We start from the raw sequence: 22,857 nt of genomic DNA on the forward strand, positions 1-22,857 counted from the left end.
GGTGTGAGACTCTGGTGTTGGGAAGGGAAAACTGGCTTGTGGCATGTGCTTGACAGGGCTGACCCTCCTCCTGTTCCCCCATCCCCAGTGGTCCCCAGAGTTGGCGTGATATCCCTGGGGTATTGTAAGGTGGAAGTAGGAGCACACGGGCATCTTCTCCTTGGACACCTGGTGCGAAAAGGGACAGGTCCCATCGGTCTTCTTGCAAGTGCCCCGAACGAACCTGGTGCACACAGCCACCTTCTCAGGATCGTGGATGTAGGGGCAGTGCTCCCCGCGGCTGCAGCGGCCGAAGCGGTTGTAGTATGTGCAGTACTCCTCCTTTTACCGCCGCCTCTGCCCTGCCTGCCGCACGATGGCCAGACTACGCTGCACGGCCCGGCTAGCCAGGGAGCGACCACAGCTGCCGGCAGAGTCCAGTCGGCCCACACGCAGGGGTGTCCTGCTCCCGGCATCGCCCTGGCGACTAGCAGTCTTGGAGAGCTTGTTGGCAGACACCCGGTAGAGGGTTCCTCCGATGCAGCGGTAGCCTGGGTTTCACCACGCCGGGGAGCTGGGCTGAGCCTTCCCAGTCCCCGTGGCCGGGCGCAGATGGTTGAGCACCAGGGACCTGGACAGGGCAAGGCGCCGTGAGTGCCAGGAGGGCCCAGACTGAGCCACGAGGGGCACAGAGGAGGGTGACGCGGAATTCTTCTTCACGATGCGGTAGCGGGTCTTGATCACCTTGCTACTGGGAGGGGTCCGCAGAGTGTGGGCACTGGACACTTGCCTGCTGGAGAGCGCTGCCCGGGCCTGAGGCTCGCTCAATCGCTGCCTGCTGAGTGTCGCCAGGCCCCGGTGCGGGGTCTTCTTCAGCACCGGACTGCTCTTGGTCCACAGGACCTGTCTGCACCTCAGGCTGAACTGGCTCCTGGTGGCGGCCACGGGGGGAGAGCTGCTCTTCTTGTCCCCGGAGAGGCTGGCACTGCCCCGCCTGCGGTAAGGTGGATGGAAGTCAGAGAAGACCCCCAGGGTGACACTGACCTTGTTCCGCTCCACTCTGACCCCAGAACTGCAGAGCCTGAGCTCAGGAGCAAGTTTCAGGGAGTAGTGTTGGCACCAGCCCTTCAGAACCCCAAGAGGAGCCATCTCTGTTCTGAGAGGGTCTGGAGAATTGGGAGGGAGGGTAGTCAGAGATCAGTGGTGATGTTCTTCAAGGAGAAATGGTATCGACGGGCGCCCTCAAGGGGAAAGCAGGTAAGTAGTAGTAGCACTTTCCCTACAGAGCCGAAGCTTCTGTCTACGTGTAGGAAACTCGTGTCAGGAGGATGAGCATGGAGGCCTGGGGAGAGAGAGATCAGAGAATCAGGTGCTTGCTGTACTTGGAATGCGTGTTGTTGGAAATCCACAATGCTTGTCCCATGCTGACCACACGCACAAAACCAGTCACCTTCCATGCTGGGTGCAAACACATTCCAGATTGTCAGTGAACTCTCAGATATGGAATTGTGAAGAACGCGAATCATGGTTTGTTTGTAGTTGGGACACTCGCCTTCCGTGTCTTCACAGTGCATGTTGCTCTTCCCTCAGTCTCCATGTGCAAACAACATAGGCGGGGGTGCGATTCCAACTTCCACAGCACAAAAGCAAACCAGAACTGACACTGGACTCATAACCCCCACTAATTTCTCAGGTAATTCACGTGGTCTGAGATCTTCAGACGTACCTTCCACACTCACGTGAGCCTTGGGTACTTGTAAGAAAAGCACTAATCTGAGAGATGTCTGCGTAGTTGTGCTCACTACAGCACGAGGCAGAGCAACAAGATGCACACACAGTGCTCGAACTCCAGCCCTCGATCCAATTTTTTCTTCTTCCATTCCCCATTCTTAAGTGCCTTTATATTGAAGTGAAGTTTTTCTTTTTTATTTTGAGGAAAATGTATGCAGAGCTCTCAATACTGTTCTTAGAGGTATAATCAATAATTTGACTCTGATTGAAAATCACATTGAAAATGTACTTTTACATGAAAAGTAAAATCAAAGAAACAAACCAAAATACAATCAGTTAAAAAGATTTTACAGGGCAAGGAAAACTACATTAAGATAAAAAGATAACATTTGAAAAAGGAGGAAATGTTTACCCACACTCATCATAATTGTGGCCCTACTATCAAAGATACTGATAGTGCTTACAAAGCTCACACCAGGAAATCCCTGACTGTAAATCACCCATCTTAAATGGTGTGGGGACATGCACAGAGACTTCCCTGGAGGTGACATCCCTGTGGGCTGTAGGTATAGAAAGTGTTTTTCAGCACTGACTGTCAGGGAAATGTCAATAAGAAGGACAGTGGTGGATCCTCTCAGCCCAGTGAGAATGGCCGATATCAAGACTGGAAACAACCAGTGTGGCTGGGATGTTCTCAAAGAGGAACGCGGTTTCAAAGTAGGTTTTGAATGTCAATGCTTGGTTCTATTTCTATAAAAAATACTAAGGAGATTTCTCAAAAGAAGTGGAAATATTTCAACAATCATGAATAGATTTGTAATTTTGTGATTAATGATGTTTAAATAAAAGGTTTTATAAAACTATTTTAATAAAACTATCAAAAATAGTTCCTATATGACCAAATAATTTCACTCAGATAACTACAGCCAAATGGGAAAAAATTAATTTGAGAAGATATACGTGAACATATCCTTTTTGTAGTGTTTATGTAGTGGCAAGGACATGGAAACTATCCTAATTTTTAATAACAATTTTATGGACAAAATGTTGTGTTGAAAACACACAATGGGACACTACGCTGCTGTAAGAAAAGGTGAAAAATTATTAGTTTTCTGAAACATGGATGAAACTGAAAAATATTAGATTCAATTAATGAAGTCTAGGGATAAGGGTAATGCGGATAATCTCATTCACCTGTGATACATAGAAAACAAAGTTTCAGGATGGACAGGATCCAACGTTAACAGCCCCTGCATCCTAACCACACTCTGTGGTTGCCAAGAGGAATCAGGAGGGAGCCCAGATCACTGGGAAGAAGAAATCGAGCACATCTCTTCATTCTTCTGGGGCCCCAGCAGAGTGTGGGGGCCTGTGGGTATTTGGTGCTCGGAGGAGTGCGGGGAATTTGTCACCTACCAGCATCAACACTCAGACTGTTGTCATTGTGTTCCCTCAGTGACAATAAAAAAGGTAACAGGGAAATCTCTCCTTTATGCAAAAAGGAATGATCTTTATTGTAGAAAAATCGACCTCTCCTCACCTAGCAGGTCGTAACGGTCTCTAGTGGACTCTGAGAGAGGAAGAAAAAAAACACGAATTTGTACTAGAAGAGAAAGGAATAACTAAAATGTATATACTTGGTTTACTAAATTTGGTTTAAATATTATAATAAAGAAGAAAATGATCCCCACAAAAGTGAAAAAATATGTAAAAACAAATGAAAAAGAAAGAAAAGAATGTGACCTCTTATAGACCTCTCTCCCTGACCCTGGGCACAGCCCTGGGATCCCTGGAGGAGAGCGACCTCTGGTGGTCACATGCACCCCTGCAGCTCCCCTGTCTCCCTCAGCAGGTTTGTGTCTGGGTTCACAGAGTCTTGCCCTCTTGCACAATAATACATGACTGTGTCCTCCATTACCGAGTTGCTCAATTTTAGGTAAACATTGTTCTTGGAGGTGTCCCTGGTGATACTGACTCTGGACTGAAAACTTGAATTCTTGTCTGTGCCCCCATTACCCCATATAGCACCAATCCAGTCCAGCCCCTTTCCAAGGGCCTGGCAGACCCAGTGTACATTATAGCTGGTTATAGAGAATCCAGAGACCGAGTTGGTGAGGAACAGTGTCTGCGAGGGTGTCAACAGGCTTGGTCCTGACTCCTGTAGCTGTACTTGAGAAAGGACACCTGAGGACAGAGATTCAGAGTGAGTTACGGGCTCAGAGGCCCCATGCTCACCTTGGAGCCTCTGTCCAGGGGATACTCACATATGGGAACTGCCACGAGATAGAGGAGGAACCAGTGCTCATGCACGTTCCTGCCCAGGAGGTCTATGATCTCAGACACTGTGTCGGGGAGAGGGAGGCCAAGTTGGGTTGAGTGTGAATGTGGTTTTAACCCTGGGTCCTGAGTGCAGATTTGCATGGGGGAGCCTCTGTAGAGAAAGGAGGGAACCCGGTGGGATTCTGGTGTGTGGTCTCCCTGGGAGGAGGCACTGACTGTGGCTCAGAGCACTCTGGTCTGTCCCTGGGGCCCTGTCAGACCCGGGCCTCTTCCTCTAGCACAGGAAACATGCTGAAGAGCTTTCAGGAAACATGAATTGCTGAGGGGGAAATGACAGGTGGTGAGGAGAGTCCCCGTGTCTCAGGTCCCTGATGACCAAACGAGCTCTCTCGGGCCTTTACCCTGTAGATAGGCCCCTGACCCTCCGTGTACCTGCGTGTTCTCTTCTTTTTTCCCTCTGTATGCTCACAACATCGGGCAAAGTGTCATTGTGATATGGTCAGGAAATTCAGACAGCTAGGTCCAATCCATAGTCAATAAAGTTTCACAGTAGTTTATTTGTACACTCAGCTTGGATGAAAATTCTTTCGCCTATAGCTGCTTCACTCTGAAATACACAGGAAACATTGGGGTGGATTTGTTCATTCTCACTGGTGATGGATTTGTGTTCGACCAAGGTAGAGCTTTCTCCAAGGTGACCTTCCTTGTGTGCTTGGCCTGTTCAGGAGCACCTAATTCTGCTGACCTACATGTAACTCTGCATTCAGAAGGTCACCATGAATGTCAGGACCATGTTTTGGGGGCTCATCACTGGGGAATCTTAACCCTGTCAAATGCTTTGAGAAACTCATGGTGTGACGGGTTCTCAGCACAGAAAAACTTTGGAGCAGGAATCTGTTTCCGGTTCTCAGACTCACACACTTGACAACATTGCACGTGTCTTGAGAAGAGCAGGGGTGACACCCTACCCATCCTAACAAATGAATAAAATCTCGGAACAGACAGGGTCCAATAAGAGTACCCCTAATTCCATGGAACACCAGAAAGTTGAGATAATTATTGGGTACCAGAACGTCACTCTAAAATTTGATGTTTGGGGACTTATTTTTAGTTTTTTTAATTAGATTACTGTGAGTTGCAACACTGATTATGATTAAATTTCTTGCATATATATTCCAAGAACAATATCTTAAATAGTGTCCACTTCCACCAATGTCTTCAGACATTGTCTTCAGACACCCTGAACCCCTCCTCTATTTCAGGAGATTATTTTCTTTTCTAGGTCACGGTCACAGTCCTCCCGTTGTTCATCGATTTGCTCGAGCAGGCCCAGTAACGTCTCCATCATGAGATTTGTTGTTACTGTGTTTGGCATATCGAGTACTTCAGGGGTAGCTTGACAGGCACTGCCATGCAGGCAAGATACTGTCGGTAGCTTGCCGGGCTCTCCAAGAGGGGCGGAGGAATCGAACTCGAGTCGGCCATGTTGGCTGCATGCAAGGCAAACGCCTTTCCACTGTGCTATCATTCCAGCCCACTTTTCTAGGTATTTTTGTTAAATACTGAAACTGATATGGCATTATACATGACTTCCTTTCTTTTAATTCATTCCAAGTGAGAAATACAGTTTTAACATTGTTCATGATTGAATTTTAGTCATATAATCCAACAACCGTACCTTCACCAGTGTACATTTTCCACCACCAAGTCCCCAGTTTCCCTCCTACCTCCACTCCCTGCCTGATTCTATGACAGGCTCTCTCTCTCTCTCTCTCTCTCTCTCTCTCTCTATATATATATATATATATATATATATATCCCTCTCTCTCTTTCCCTCTGGGTTCCAATACAGGTACTGAAACGTTATTATGTATATACCTTTACCAACTTTCAACACTCAGATTTGCCAGAATTATCATTTCTAACTATTATTTTCATACTGGATCCTTCTCTACCCTATCTTCCCTTTGCCCCTACACAACTTTGCCTATTTTCCAACCATTGATTAATCCTTCTGGCCCCTCCCACAAAGGAATGCAGTCATTCTATGTCTGCCCCACCATAGCTGACACATCTGACACATTTCTTTCAGTATGATATTCTTCATGGCATCCATTTACAAGCAAATTTTATGACTTCATTTTCCTAACAGTTGCAAAGTATTCCTTTGTGTAGATATACCATGTTTTCTTTATAGAGTTGTGTGTTCTCAAGAACGCAGGTTGTTTCAAATTAGGTCATTGTGAATAGTGCTGCAGTGAATATAGGAGTGTAGAGGGTAATTCTACTGTGTGTTGTTGGGCTCCCAGAGTATACTCCCAGAAGTGGTAATTCTGGGTCAATTGGGAGTTCTAATCTTTAGAGAAATTTCCTAATCTTTAGAGAAATTTCCACATTGTTTCCCAAAAGGCTGACCAGTCGGCATTTCCACAAAAAATGAAGAAAATTCCCTTTCTCCAGCATCCATGCTAGCAATGGTTCTTCCTTTGGGACCTGTGCCAGTCTCTGTGGTGTGAGATGATACCTCATGGTTGTCTTGATTTGCATCTCCATGATGATTAGTGAGATTAAGTAATTTTCCTGTGCTTCGGAATCTGAATTTCTTCTTTTTTTTTTTTTGACATTTTTGTACCTGTTTATTTAGTCGCTTTCCTCCTGCTTCCATCACCATAACCCATTATTTACAAGTTAATAAACACAAAAACCCAAGCACAGGGAAAATGTCATAGTTTCCCCTTGGGTGATAATCAGCATGTGACTTTCCCCTATAGAACTGTTGTCATGGGAAGGTTGTCTCATGGAGGAAGGATTATGTCCTTCTTGCCTGTATTTCTGAAGCATCCCTGATCCCACTGTCCAAAGAAAATTTGCTTTATTAAGTGGTCCTGTTTTGACCATAGGGATTGTTATTAGGAGATCAAGTGATGCAGTATGGTCCCTTTCATATAGGGTCAACTCCTCCACTGTCCCTTCTCCATGGCAGGATTCCAGATCAGAAATATAGAGATATGAAGATTATAAAGGGGCAGAGCTGCACAGAATCTCCAGAAGGGGGTATGATCAACACAAGAAATTCATCTCAGAGAAAAGGATTTCATTCAGAGAATAAAGTTTCTCTCTCTATTTTGATTACATTCAATATTTCAACACCAGACCGACCATTATTATTTGGGATTTTACCCCAACACTCAGATCTGCCGAAAAGTCAACTGTAGACAATTTGTTTTCTATTGCTGGTTATATGGATAACATATGATGTTGCATGGCCACAATAGAAGCTGTGTGATTTTGGGATTCCGAAATGTTTACAATTAGATCTCGAGGGATTTCTGTCAAAGCCTGCTTGGTTCTGAGATTTGTTCCTGAGTCTCTGCTATCATGACCGTTAAGCAGCTTGATCAGGAGCCAGGGAGGCCATTTGTGGGCAGTTACCCGGTGTCTATTTGGGACATGGAGGAAAGGGCTGGCTCTCTACTCATATCCTGTGAGGCCCCGCGTGTCTCATCACTGCGGGCCCAAACCTGGCTGTCCAATAGCCTCTGGAGAATGGCAGCCTCCAAGCCACCCAGGGAAACAGGCCAAGGCACAAAACCTATTCCCACCTGGAGTGGTCCAGCGCCAGTAACCTGCTGCTGGGTCCGGACACATTTCTGCCAAAAGCTGCTGGGTGCCAAGATTTGTTTCTGAGTCTCTTGGATCATGGCAATTAAGCAGCTTGATTAGGAGTGAGAGAGGCCATTCATGGGCGGCAACACGGGGTCTCATTGGGGCTAGGAGGAAAGGGCTAGTTCCACTCACATCCCATGAGGGCCCATGTGTCTCGTCACTGGGAGCCCAAACCTGACTGTTCAATGGCCTCTGGAGGATGCCAGCCACCGAGCCACCAGGAGGGAGTAGGCAGAGGGAACAGCATTCTTTCCCCCCTGGGGTTGCCTGGGTCCAGTAACCTACTGCGGGGACCAGACACATTTCTGCCAAAAGCCGCTGGATTCTGAGATTTGTGTCTGGGTCTCCGGCATCATGGCCGTTAAGCAGATTGATCAGGTGGTTTGTGGGTGTGTCTCCCACATACCTAACTTTTGGCCATTTAATTTCTTGGCAAACTTGGCCCCAAGTTGTTGGGGTCTGGCCAAAGGCAGAGCAGCAATTTTGGGGTATCTATAAGTCTAAAGAGGCCAACAGGCTGCTGATGCACTCAGCTCACAGGTACAGATTGACGTGCTGGTGGGAAGTCATATTGTTTTAGGGCGTTTTGATTTGGTTTTGAGCCACACCCAGCAATTCTGAAGGCTTATTCCTAGCTCTGTATTCAGGAATCACTCAGGTAGGTACATCCTAGGAAATTATTGGAAAACAAAGTAGTTATATATATATATATATATATATGTTAAAATCACCGACAATAATATTGTAGAAGTTTATAGAACTTCTCCAACTCCATGTAGAACTTCTCAATTTCTCCTTAAACATAATTGGATGTTGGTGCGTAGACAACGAAGATAGAAACTGCCAGCACTGAGCCACATCTACTCAAGTGTAATCATCCGATTCAGGTTTTTAGGCATTCAAATGAATCAATATTCATGGCCAAGTTCTTATTGACAAGGGCACCGACACCACCGACGTCTCTTTTTTCACATGTTCTGAGAAATAGTTCTTCTCCAGTGTCGAAAATGGCGTGATGTGATTGATGCCTTCTCGTCTTGGTCAGACCAATGATGTCGTACTTGATCTTTTGCGCTTGTACCATCAGGTCCTCAATGGATGCATCTGATGTCAGCATACGTGCATCTAAAGTACAGACAGTCATTTTTGTCTTTCTTCGTTTTAGCAGCCTAGTCCAGTCTTGAGATTTTATCAGCCCCTCTTTCCACATCCTTCTCAACGCTGCTGTATTGGTGGCTCTTTCAGGGTGAGGAGAATAAAATCCATTGTATTTACTGGTTTTGGCATGTCGAATATGCCATGGAGAGCTTGCCAGGCTCTGCCGTGTAGGAGGAATACTCTAGGTAGCTTGCGAGGCTCTCAGAGAGAGATAAAGGCTTTTGGGGCGGCCTCTAATCACCCTTATAGGTGTTCCCATGGTTCAAACCATATTTGAACCCTATGAAATATGGTAAGGCAATCCTGGAAGATGGGTATTAAGTGTCTTGTGTTACGCTTTGCTACCGTGTGGTCTGGAAAGCTCCCTGGAGCGTGGCGATGGCTAGGTAGTGGAGGTAGTGAAGGTCTGCTGGTGAAGTATTTATCTGGTACCAGTAGAGTGGGTCTTCTATGCGTAATTCAATCCTTGGGTCACCAGCAGTTGGTGGAAGCAAACAGGGAAGGCTAGGGTGGGGATCCTGATTTTAATTTCTTCGTCACCTGTGGTAGGTGGGACAGGCAGAGGATCTCTGACCCCAGGTCCATTGGGCCTGGAGTCCAAGGTCTCAGAGTTCCGCTTATCTTGTTCTGCGGGGCTTCACTCATGTGTGAGTCTCGACCCGAGCATCCAAAAAGCGCCCTGAAGTGTGGCAGCGGCTGGGTAGTGGAGGTAATGGAGGTCGTGGAGGTCTGCCAGTGAGGTATTTATCTGGTACCAGTGGGTGGTTCTTCTGCCACGTTCACCTGCCCACATACCAAATTCTGCAGGATAAATATGTCATCCCCAACGTTCTCCCTTCTGAAATCCGACATGCCATTTTGTTAGTAAAGAAAGGAACAGCACCTGGCCCAGACAAGGTCAGACCTGAACTACTGCAGAACCTGCTGTCAGTACCCATCAAGTCACTGGCTCGGCTCTTCACATACTACCTGAATGAATGCCAGTTTCCGTCCCAATGGAAAACCAGCAGGACTGTACTACTGTACAAGAAGGGAGACATCCACGACATTGGAAACTATGGCCCGATCTGCCTGTTGTCTGTCATCTACAAGCTGTTCACTCGAGTCATCCTGAATAGAATTGGCAGAACAATAGATGAAGGACAACCATGAGAGCAAGCCGGTTTCCGAAAAGGATTCAGCACAATTGGCCATATGCACACAATAAACAAGCTCAGTGAAGTTTCTCGGGAGTTCAAGATGCTGCTCTGTCTAATGTTCATTGATTTAAAAAAGGCCTTTGATTCTGTTGAGACAGGAGCAGTCATTGAAGCCCTAGACAACCAAGGCATTCAAACTCAATACATCTGGATCCTCCGTGAGCTGTACTATGGATTCAATACCAGGGTCTCACCATTCTACAAAGAAGTGATCATCGATGTCAAGAAAGGGTTTGGCAGGGTGATACCATTTCACTGAAACTCTTCTGTGCCACCCTTGAAAAAGTCATGCGACAACTTGAATGGAAGGAATGGGAGTGAAGATTTACGGTTGGCAACTACACCACCTTCTCTTTGCTGATGACATTATTCTAATATCACCAAACATTAGCCAAGTGGCACAAATGCTGCCCGACTTCGACCATGAATTTGGAAAGGTCGGACTCCAGCTGAATCTCACAAAGACAAGTTTATGAGAAACAGTCTCATTCCTGACTTTGCATTCGATCTCAATGGAACGCCCATCTCCGAATGCAACAGTTACGTGTACCTAGGTCGAGAATTCAACATGAAGAAGGACCTGGCACCTGACTTGCGCAGGAGGAAGATAGCGGCTTGGAACACCTTCAAGAACGTCAAAGAAATAGCTAAGAGGACCTAGAACCTCTGGCTCTGGGCACATCTCTTCGATTCCACTTTTCTTCCTGCACTAACATACGCCTCAGAAACCTGGGCCCTATGAAAACAGAATGAGAACGCTAAGGAATCGAAAGAGCTGTGCTTGGAGTATCACATTTCACTCAAATGAGAGAAAGAATCTGGAGTTCTGACCTTTGTCAATGGTCAAGAATCAGGGACGTATCTCGTTTGTCAAGGCATCGAAAATCAGATGGTCTGGACACGTCATGAGATTTGGAGACGACTGCTGGACTAGAGCAGTTACCAACTGGATTCCACGGGATATCAAAAGGCCACGTGGCCCCCCACCTACGAGATGGTCAGACTTCTTCGTCAAGACTCTGAACGATCGGTTTGAGGCTCTTCGTCTTCCTAGAATGAACAGACGCCATTGGGCTACAGTAGCATGCGAGAGGAACTAAGGGAGACGTTACTGGCACCCGCTTGAGCAAATTGATGATTAATGAGAAGTCAAGTGATCAAGTGACATTATAGTATTATTCAAATAAATTTACATAGAAAACTGCAAGGGGAGAGAAAGAGAGAGCCATGTTCATGAGAGCACATGGGTTTTCCAAATAGAAAAAATCCTTGAGTTCTGATTTCTGGTAGACATGTTAGATCTGAAAAACGTCTTCTCACTCAGCACACTTGAAAACCTGACACCATGCACAAAAGTCAGATCAAAATGGATTAAAGATCTCAACATCAGGCCAAAATCCATAAGATACATCGAAGACAAGGTCGGCAAAATCCTCCACGATATTGAGGCCAACGGTAACTTCAAAGATGTCAATCCACTGATTATCCAAGTGGAAACAGAGATAAACAACTGGGACTGTCTTAAATTAAGAAGCTTCTGCACCTCAAAATATATAATGACCAGAATACAAAGACAATCTACAGAATGGAAAAGGATATTCACCGAATACCCATCTGATAAGTGGTTGATATCAAGGATATACAAGCACTGGCTGAACTCCACAAGAAGAAAACATCCAACCCCATCAAAAATGGGGTACTGAAATGAACAGAAACTTTCTCAAAGAAGAAATCCGAATGGCTAAAAGGCACATGAGAAAATGCTCTACATCCCTAATCATCAGGGAGATGCAGATCAAAACAACAATGAGATATCACCTCACACCACAGAGACTGGTCAAAGAAATAGCTAAGAGGACAAAGAATCTCTGGCTCCAGGCACATCTCTTCGATTCCACTGTACTTTCTGCATTGATATAAGCCTAAGAGACCTGGGCCCTACGCAAACTGGATGAGAACGCTATTTGGGTTGCCCAAAGAGGAATAAGAAAGAGCTATGCTTGGAGTATCATTTCACTCATATGAGAGAAAGAATCGGGAGTTCTGACCCCTGTCGATGGTCAAGAATCAGGGATGCTGTCTTGTTTGTCAAAGTGTCAAAAATCAGATGTGCTGGACACGTAATGTGATTTGGAGATGACCGCTGGACTATAGCTGTTACCGACTGGATTCCATGGGAATTCAAAAGATCGTGTGGCCACCCACCTACAAGATGGTCAGTCTTCTTCATCAAGACCCTGAACGATCGGTTTGAAGCTCTTCGTGTTCCTAGAATGAACAGACACCATTGGGCAACACTAGCACATGACAGGGACAGTTGGAGACTTTACCGGCACCAGCTCAAGCAAATTGATGAGTAACGGGAAGTCAAGTGATCAAGTGACCACAGAGACGGGCCCACATCCAAAAGAACAGGGGCAGCCAGTGTTGGCACGGATATGGCGAGAAAAGGACTCTCCTTCACTGCTGGTTGGAATGCAGACTGCTTCAACCCTCTTGGAAAACAGTATGGACAATTCTCAAAAAATTAAAAATTGGGGCTGGAGCAATAGCACAGCGGGTAGGGCGTTTGCCTTGCACGCGGCCAACCCGTGTTCAATTCCCAGCATCCCATATGGTCCCATGAGCACTGCCAGGGGTAATTCCTGAGCGCATTTGATTATTCTATATCTGTGCCTCTCCTTCTGAGTCATTTCACTCAGCCTGGTATAGAATAATTAAATGTATTATTCTGTAGGATTTAAACTTTTGCATGAGATTAATATTCTGTGCTAGGAAAAACAGGGTCCAGAAGGACTGGTCAATTGTTGAAAGCTTGCTACCAGCGAGTGGGGAAAAAAGGACAGAGAAGGAACAGTACGACAGGGGTAGTAAGATATGGTCACTCTGGACAAGAACTGAGTGTTGAAATTAGAAAGGGGATATGCATGATAACCTTTCAGTCTCTGAAAGGTTATCATGCATATCCATATACCCCATAAACCCATATACCCCAGAGAGCGAGGGAGAGAGAGAAGAGAGAAAGATGGAGCAGAGAGAGAGAACCTGCATAGGATTCTAGAAATCAAAAAGGAAGAAGGATGGCTCACATGATGATGACAATATTCTTTGTGTAGGCTGTCTTTGTGAATCCTGGGTCATCTGTCTCTCCCTCTCTCTCCCTTCTCTCTCTCTCTTTCTCTCCCTCACTTTGCTCTCTTTCCCTTTCTCTCTCCCTATCTCTCTCTCTCCTTGCATTTGTCTAAGTAAATTTCTTTAGATAATACTATATTACTTCTCTCTCCATATATCTTTTCCAGGTCTTCACACAGAGAGAGAAAGTGAATCTCTGAGTTTCAATTCTTCAGGTATAGGTTGAGGTCTAAGCCCATTTTTTCTGCATGTAGTTGTCCAGTTTTACCAGCACCATTTGTTGAAGAGGTTTTCATTGCTCCACTTCACATATCTTGCTCCTTTGAAAAAATAGATGTTCATACATTTGGGGTGGTCTTTCATATTTCATTAAACAAGAAAAGAAAGTGACCTCCTGATAGCCTCTCACCGCCCTGCTCCTGGAGCACAGCCCTGGAGTCCTGGGAGAAGAGCACTCCCTGTTGATCACACACACCCTTGCAACTCTCTGGTCTCCTTCAGCAGATTTGTGTCTGGGTTTATAGGGACTTGCCCTCACTGTGTCTTTCAGAATAATACACGGCTATGTCCTCAGTTACTGAGTTGCTCAGTTTCAGGTAAACTTAGTTCTTGGAGATGTCCCTGGAGATGCTGACTTGGGACTGAAGACTTGGGATATAGTTTGTTCTCCCACCAGTATACATAACACCAATCCAATGAAGCCCCTTTCCAGGGGTCTGGCAGACACAGTGCACATCATAGTCAGTTAGAGAGAATCCAGAGATTGAGCAGGTCAGGGAGAGCGTCTGCCAGGGCATTAGCAGGCTTGGTCCAGACTCCCGCAGCTGTACGTGCAAAAGGACACCTGGGGACAGAGACCCTAGTGAGTCACGGGCTCAGAGGCCCCTTGCCCACCTTAGAGTCTCTGTCCAGGTGTGCTAACCTCTGGGAGCTGCCACCAGAAAGAGGAGGAACCAGCGCTGATGCACATTCCTGCCCACGAGGTCCATGATCTCAGATACCGTGTCAGGTGGAGGGGAGCCCTAGTTGGGGTGAGTGTGAACGTGGTTTTAATCCTGAGTCCCGAGTGCATATTTGCATGGGGGAGCTTCTGTAGAGAAAGGAGGGGACCCAGGGGAGGCCGGTGTATGGGCTTCCTGGGAGGAGGCACTGAGTGTGGCTCAGAGCACTCAGGCCTGTCCCTGGGGCCCTGTCAGAGCCGGGCTTCTTCCTCCAGCACAGGAAACATGCTGAGGAGCTCTCAGGAAACAGGAATTTCTCAGGGGGGAAACGGCAGCTGGGGAGAAGAGTCTTCATTTCTCAGGTCCCTGATGACCAAACCCAGTCCACCCAGGGCCTCTACCCTGTAGACAGGCCCCTGCCCCTCCGTGTTCTGGTGTGTTGGCTCCTGTTTTCCCACTGTTAATGAAAATCCTTGGGTGTAACAGAAAATGCCATTGTCTCAGTGAATTCTTACTTATTCTGGTCTTACTTATACTATTTATTCACTCACTTACCTTGGATGAAAATTCCTTTTCATTGAGCAGCTTTGCTCCTTTATATTCAATGTAGTTACTAGGGTGGATTTGTTCTTTCTTGCTGGTGCTGAGTCTATTTAGGGACAAGGAAGATGCCTCTCCTTGTGACCTTCCTGGTGTGGTTGGCCAGGTCAGGATCACCTGAACCCGCTCTGTCCTGTATGTAATTCAGCGCCCAGAAGATGACCATGGACCTCAGGACCCTGTTATTGGGGTTATCACTGAGGAATCCCAGTCTTATTAGGTGCCTGAAAAGAGCTATGCAGAGTCCTCAATCAACACATATTGGGCCTAGAATCTGGTCTTAGTGCTGAGACTCACACATTTCACAAGGGTATGTGTGTGCTGGCCATGAACAGCACCAGGCATGACCCTCCAACCTACTGCCAAATGCATGAACCTTAGACAAGGCTGTGACACATACGTGTACCCCCTAATTCCTTGAAGCACCCAAGGGTTGAGTTCAATCTAAGGAGCCAGAACATATGCTCTAAAATTTGATGTTTAAAAAGTCAACATTACGGATACAAAGTAATCTTACACACTCAGCAGGGGCTACAAGATTCTGCTAGGTTAGACACAGAGACACAAAAACAGCCACTCAGGCAATGTGAGGAATAAGATGGAGGATGTCACACCTCAGGAACCAGATGGCTATAGGATTCATAACCATTCTCGTATATAAGCACGTGACTCACTGTGTCTGTCCCCAGGTGTCCTGTCCCAGAGCTCCTGCTGGGCCAGGACAGTGAATCCTCAAAGATATGAACCATCTGTGCTGTCTCTGTATCTCCACAGTCAGCAGTTTCCAGGGGAGCTGGGCCCCCAGACTCGGGAAGGATGCTGTAATGCCTGGGGAATGTTGGGAATATTTTCTAAAGCTGCTGCACCAAAACCAATAGACATTTTCTTAAACTTATGAAAGCTTGTTTTCACACAATAATATTAACTGTAGATCAAGAATTTGTGTTTTACTTTAATCTTATTAAATGAGATACGTTTCTTTTTCCTAACAATCTTGACTCAACTTGTGGCTGTCTCACTTCTTCAGATGTAGAATAACTAAAATATTCTGGTTTATATTTAGCCATGTATTAGAAACAGTGAAAGAACCAGTTTAGAAAGGAAAAAAAAAACCTAGAACATTCATTTCATATTTTATCGTTGTTAGACAATCCTGGCATGAAAGAAACTAAAAAGGTTTTCTTTTTCACAACAACTTGGGCAGGATCAATGGAATTGGAGCATCTTTGCACAAGTTCATTTTCCTGCATCTCTAGCCTGATCCTTGAGCACTACAGAGGAGCCAAGACACAGACAGAAATTAAATGCAGAGTACTCCCAGGTGTGGCCCCAAACCTAAAGGAAACACAGATTTTCTATATTTGAATAGTACAGTTCTTCATAATGATTATATAACTATGAGTTTTATTCTAAATAAACCATTTGCAGTCATGACTGATAGTGTAATTTCTAATAAGAAATATACCTTCATCATTACTCTTTATTATTGATATTGAGAGCACTGAATCCTAACCACTAGACTGAGGTATTTTTTTTTCTGGATTAATCAGATTTCATGCATTTTGTTTGGAAATGTTTTGTCCTTTATTTTCTGGAAAAGTTTATATATTATTGGCCTTTTCTTCTTTTTTTTAAGACCTGACTTTTTTTGATTGCTTGTTGTAGTTCACCAGTGAAGCCATTTATGTTACTATTATTATCATTGTCATTATTATCATTCATTTTTTATTCCCTCTTCTATCTTGCTTTGGGCTGGAGCAATAGTACAGCAGGTAGGGCGTTTGCCTTCCACATGGCCGACTCGGGGTCGATTCCTCCATCCCTCTTGGACAGCTCTGCAAGCTACCGAGAGTATTTCGCCCCCACGGCAGAGCCTGGCAAGCTCCCTGTGGCATATTTGATATGCCAAAAACAGTAACAACAAGTCTCACAATGGAGATATTATTGGTGCCTGCTCGAGAAAATCGATGAACAATGGGAGGACAGTGCTACAATGTGATTGATATTGAACCTGTAAAACTATTTGAGTTCCCTAAGTGAAGAAATAATGGTGCACTTGTGGTTTTAAAGAGGAGACTGTGGAAGGTCTCCAGAACAGGAGAGCTGCTTCAGTGGGGTCATCATGTGAGGGGAGGGAGGAATGTAGATTCTAACTCACAGGTTTCTTTGTCTCCAAAGGGCAGACCGGACATTGAGGTTGATGCACAATGAGAAATTCACTGAGTTACATCTGCAATGGTATTCGTATAGGGCGTCAGTGTAAGGAGCTCTGGGGTGTGGTGTACCTGGGGGTACCAGGAGAGTGGGGTCTCAGGGAGGGCATCAGTGCTCAGGGTCCTGCCTCTTGTACTGCCAATGTCACAAGACCTTGTTTGTACTCTATAAGGTAGAGGGGTGCAGAGGGAATGGGAAAACCTGAATGTCCATTTAGTGAATGGATGAGGGACTAGAGGTCAGCCCATCCCAGAGAGCAGGACTCCCAGGTGTAGGGTGGGCAGGGGGAGGCTACCTGGCTGCAGGTCTGAGGGTAGAGGTCAGTGGGCACAGAAGGAAGGAGCCAGGACATAGCTGAGTGGACACCAACCAGGATTTCTCTTTCTGATGAAGTGACTCCTACCAGGGGACCATCATAATCCCTACAAGGTGATTTTTATTACTACAAGAGAATAATGTGCCCCTCAGACCCCAGGGAAGTCATGGTCCCATTAGTGAAACTACCATCATGAGACAGAAAGTGAGACAAACTGTTTCCCGCCCACAGTGGGGATGGAGGACTCAGAGCCACAATCCATAGGATAAGGTGCCCATTGGGTCATCTGAGAGCGGAAAGTCAGGTCAAGCCTGATCTCCACAGAAAGATGATTCATCTGGTTATGAGCAACATTTCCTCAGGGCTGAGTCCTCAGAGCCTCCTGGGGGCTTGTGCCCCTGAAGCTCACCCTGCTTCCTCCTGCAGGTGGTTTATATCTGGGCCCACAGGGTCTTCCCCTCACTGTGTCTCTCGCACAGTAGTAAAGGGCCATATCGTCTTCCCTCAGTTGGTTCATTTGCAGAGAGAGCGTGTTCTTGCTGTTGTCTCTGGAGATGGTGAATCGGCCCTTGACAGAGTTGGCATACCTTATAGTACCACCATTACCACTAATGTATGAAATCCACTCTAGGCCCTTTCCTGGAGACTGGCGAAGCCAGTGCATCACATAGCTGCCAAAATTGAATCCAGAGGCTGCACAGGAGAGTCTCAGGGTCCCTCCGGGCTGCACAAAGTCTCCCCCAGACTCCACCAGACCCCTGACACTGGACCTCACACTGGACCCCTGCAAACACAAAGACATCCTGGTCAGGAAACTCTCCTCACACAGAGGATCTGTCTCTCCCATCTCTCCCATGCTTCATGTCTCTGTCGCTCACGAGTTACCTCCTCACACAGCCACCAGGAGAAGCCAGCTCAGCCCGCATGCCATGTTGGTTGTGTGTAAGTCAGGATGGAGCCCCTGGGAACCCCTGAACTGACTCCTCTCCCGGAGCCGAGGCTGGGCTGGGCTGTTTTCATCACTGTGGAGAGTCTTATTTGCATATCCTCCTTCTCTATAAAAAGATCTCTTTGAACTGGTGGAGAAAAGGGAGGACTCCAGAGCAGGTGAGGGGTTCTGGGGGTGCCTGTGACCAGGAAGTGATTCAGAAACTCTGCTACTCCAGTATGCAATTGGTACATAACAACCGATTTAATTGATATACTTTAATGTTTATTTTAATATAAATCCTATGATGTGTACAATATTACTTCTATTTATTGATATAATAGGACACGTAAAAGTTTAAATGATATTTACGATGTCAAAATACTCGACTCGCTGGTGCATGACATTTTACTGGGTCTGGAGCAATATCACAGCAGGTAGGGCATTTGCCTTGCATGCAACCCACCCGGGTTTGATTCCTCCGTCCCTCTCAGAGAGCTTAGTAAGCTATCGAAAGTATCCTGCTCGCATGGCAGACCCTGGCAAGCTACTCGTGGCGTATTCAATTTGCCAAAAACAATTACAAGTCTCACAATGGAGAAGATACTGGTGCCAGCTTAAGCAAAATCGATGAACAACGGGAGGACAGTGCTACTACTACTCAAAATACATTTTAAGAGTGGGTCCCACTATCTAGACAAAAGGAATCCACTGAGTCACTCACAGTTGTCAATGTTTTGGGAACCAAGTGTTAAGACAGAATCAGGAGTAAGGCAGAATGGGCGGATAACAGGGCCCTCATGTCTTGAATTCCACTGAAGCAAGCCCATCTGTTGGCTATTGGCTATTTTTGTACTTTATCTCAGAGGAAACACTTCTGGGATTAAAGGTATTTGTCCCAATTACTTTAGGGGCTCGGAGTGATAGCACAGTGGTATGGTGTTTGCCTTGCACGCAGCCGGCCCGGCCAAGCCGGGTTCGATTCCTCCGCCCCTCTCGGAGAGCCCAGCAAGCTACAGAGAGTGTCTCACCCGCACGGCAAAGCCTGGCAAGCTACCTGTGACGTATTCAATATGCTGTGGGAAGCTGGCCTTTAATTGACCAAGGGCCTATGTGCCTGTGCTATGTATGGTTATCTTGGCCTACGTGACCCTGAACAAGCGGGTCCTGACTAGCGCAAATCTGGTACTGTGTCTGCTCTGACCGCAGCCTATGAGCTATGTATGGTTATCTAAAAGAAAACATTTGTCACAGCTAGCCCAAAAATAAGAAGTAACTGACACTGACTAATCAAGCACATGAAACATGTAGTTTTTGTAACTCTCCTAACAATATATGATATGACCTAGTGATGTAATTGCCTTCTGTTATGTAAGCATAGTTTCCGGCATCGCAAAGTATATAATACCCCTGCTGCCCTGAATAAAGTCCTGTCCTGTCTGCTCTCCTGTCCTGTCCCTTTATCTCTGTTTCTAAACTGTACTCTGTCTCTTGTGTCTTGTGTCTTCACTCGGTTGGTCCCTCCTTGCACCTACGGATCCTAGGGCCACCTCCTCGGACTGGAGAGTGGTCTGGCGGGACCCCCGCAATATGCCAAACACAGTAACAACAAGTCTCATGATGGAGACATTACTGGGCCCACTCGAGCAAATTGATGATCAATGGGAGGACAGTGCTACACTGTAGTGCAACTTTAGACACTCAGATGTGTAAGAGCTAAGCCCAGATAGGCAAAGCTTGAAAATTGACCTAAGAATGTCATCTCCTGATGATTCCTGGCTCTAAGCAAGGATTCTCAATGTGTTGGACATTTGTAGCTCTCAGTCCACTAAGGACATAGTCCCCTGAGCAACACCCTTTTCCTCTTCAGTCTGTCTGTCTATTGATACTCATAGCATTTCAGGATTGATCCCCGTTTGCCAGGATCGGTCTCCAGTAATTAGAGATGCAGAGGCAGTAGAGGGGGAAGGTTCCTCCCTTCCATGTGGTTAATCAGGTTTATTCCCTGCACGTCATGTGGCTTCACATGCACCTACCAGGTGCGTTCCCTGAGTAGAGAGCCAGGAGTATACCCAAAGTGGCACAGGCAAAAAAATTAAACCAACAGGGACTTAGACATAGTATGGTGGTAGGGTCTTGCACACAGCTGGCCCAGGTTTGATCCCCTTTGTTCCATGTGGCCCCCCAAGCACCTTCCAGAGTATTTCCTGGGGACAGATCCAGGAAGAACCCTGAGAATCACTGGGTCTAGCCCTAAAACCAAAACCAAATAAGGAGAATAACAAAATCAAAAATATAAACAAAATATAGACTAGACAACTGTCAAGAACTTTGTCTGTATATTGAGAACAAATTATCTTTATTCTAAATTTGTGTTCACCTGGAGTATGTTGGAACTGGGGCACACGGAGGTCCATGGACTGTGACTCTTCATGTCAATTTTGGCCCCATCTCTCCTTTCCCTGTAAGCATTTGAGTCTGTGCCCTACACAGAGTACTGACTTATAGGACATTTATGTTTCATAGCACTGAAGTATAAAGGCAAACCTGTGCAGTGATAATCACACTCAAAAGAGTGAATGAACCCCTCACCCCAGTGTTTCCCTTGGCCCGTGGTATTCCTCCCTCCATGTCTCACCCCTCCCTCATGCTCTCTCCAGTGAATCCTGTTTGTTTAAGTGTGTGTAGGATGTGATGATGGAGATTCACTCTCAATAACCTTCCACTCTAGGGTTATATTATGGGTTTTTACTCATGATTAAAGGCGTCTTGAATTACTCTCAGTCCTGGACCTTTAAAACAGGTCACAGGAGTTTTCTAGAAGGAGGGAGGAAAAATGAGGAAAAGCTGTTCTACATCTAATATAAGTATCAAAGAGAAAGCTATAAAAATAATAACAAACAGGAAAGTACCGATTAATACTCACCCTGACAGGCGTTGGAGTCCTGGGGGCCTGGTGGGGTGAGTGTGGGGGACAGGGAGGACAGATCACAGGGAGGGGTTTGGGAGTGTGAGGGTGTCACTGAGAGTGGAGCTGCTCTGGGAGCGACGGGGAAGGTCCTAGGAAAGACGCTGGAACTGGGAATGATGAATGGGAGTAGGTGGGGGTATTGGGGACTGAGTGTCTCTGCGTTGTAATAGAATATTGGCCAGTGTGGGCTTCTAGCACATGGTGACCCTCTTTGCCCCCTGGTGGGTATGAGGTGTTTTCTGAAGTGGCTCCCTAGTGCCCTCTGGTGGTCGTCAGAGCCACTGCAGCCCCTCCTGTGTTTGGTTGGTGGCCTTCAGAGTCCCACAATTCCCAAAGTGAATAGAGGAAGTGTGTCCTCAGCATCATCCGGGACAGGAAGTGTGAGCACTGAGAAATGAGTCCAGCCTGATTCACACCTGTTTCCCCAGGAATGTGTGTTCAGAAACAGCCCCATGGAGAAGGGAATCCTTCCCGGCCCCACGTCAAGGTCACTCATGCTAGAGACACATCACAGCTCACAGAGTTTTTAAACTAAATCTGGGTTACAGAGAAAGAGACAGTGAGGGGAAGTCCTGCAAAGGGAGAGTAAATGGTCACAGTACAAAGACAGAAATGGTGAGAAAGAAAAAATGAATCGTGGAAGTCAATATCACTTTCAGTAGATTATCTGGGTGTTTGATTCATAGGCCAGTAGAATTTGCAAGGGCCAGGAAGGATCAATATTCTTGAATATAGGCTGGGTATTTGATATCTTGTGAAAATTTGAATGATAAATGTCTGTAACAGAAATATAGCTTCTTGCAGATTCTTTGAATTCATTGACTTTGAATATCTGAACACTTTTTTTTCTCAAAGAAATAGATTTTTTTCTTTAAAGTGTGTCATATCCAGATCAATCAGGTTCCAAATGGACTAAAATAAGATGCATGAGGAATAAACTGTTATTCCACCTCCTTCTGTGCACCTCAGCTCATCTGCCCCATATCTAGGGCACATACCATTGGAGTCCTGGGTCTCAGGGAGCAGAATGAGAAGAAATTGATCCCCTGATTTCCTGGTTCCTGGCACGAGCAGGGCACAGCACGAGAATCATTAATCATCATTGATGCATTTTTTTCAGATGATATTTTTGTTATCAATCAATGAGCATTCTAGCTACAGGATCAGTGTTTTTTTCCCCCAATATGTAATGTCTTTTTATTTATTTTTTTTAATTTTATGTATTTATTTGGCTGATGTTTGGTGTAATTAAAACAATGTCATCAGCAAAGTGGAGGTGGTGTAGTTGCCAACCATCTATCTTCACTCCCATTCCTTGTCATGCCAGTCATCACATGATGTTCTCGAGGGTGGCACTGAAGAGATTCGGTGAAATGGTATCACCCTGCCGAACCCCTCTCTTGACATTAATGATTACTTCTTTATAGAATGGTGAGATCCTGGTAGTGAATCCGCAGTACAGCTCACGGAGGATCTTGATGTATTGGGCTTGAATGCCCTGATTGGCTAGGGCTTCAATGACAGCTTCTGTCTCAACAGAATCAAAGGCCTTCTTTAAATCAATGAACGTTAGACAGAGTGGCATCTTGAACTCCTGAGAAACCTCAATGAGCTTGGTTATTGTGTGGATATGGTCAATGGTGCTGAATCCTTTGTGGAACCCAGCTTGCTCACATGGTTGTCTTTCATCTAGTGTTCTGCCAATCCTATTTAGGATTACTCGAGCGAACAACTTGTAGATG

The 22,857-nt window shown here is 45.9% G+C and overlaps 1 gene segment (V, D, J or C); it reads right to left on the minus strand.

Moving 5' to 3' along the window:
* Window positions 1-1,336: 1,336 nt before the first annotated feature.
* Window positions 1,337-22,857, minus strand: part of LOC130030713 (immunoglobulin heavy variable 4-59-like) — a gene marked incomplete at its 5' end in the record, with an annotated part of 44,942 nt that continues 23,421 nt past the window's right edge. Inside the window, 3 exon segments of the V gene segment in view lie at window positions 1,337-1,437; window positions 3,251-3,280; window positions 3,727-3,894. Coding sequence covers window positions 1,337-1,437; window positions 3,251-3,280; window positions 3,727-3,894 — 299 coding nt within the window.

Source organism: Sorex fumeus, unplaced genomic scaffold, assembly GCF_029834395.1.
Source record: "Sorex fumeus unplaced genomic scaffold, SorFum_2.1 ptg000044l, whole genome shotgun sequence".
In the NCBI taxonomy this organism is placed as follows: domain Eukaryota; kingdom Metazoa; phylum Chordata; class Mammalia; order Eulipotyphla; family Soricidae; genus Sorex; species Sorex fumeus.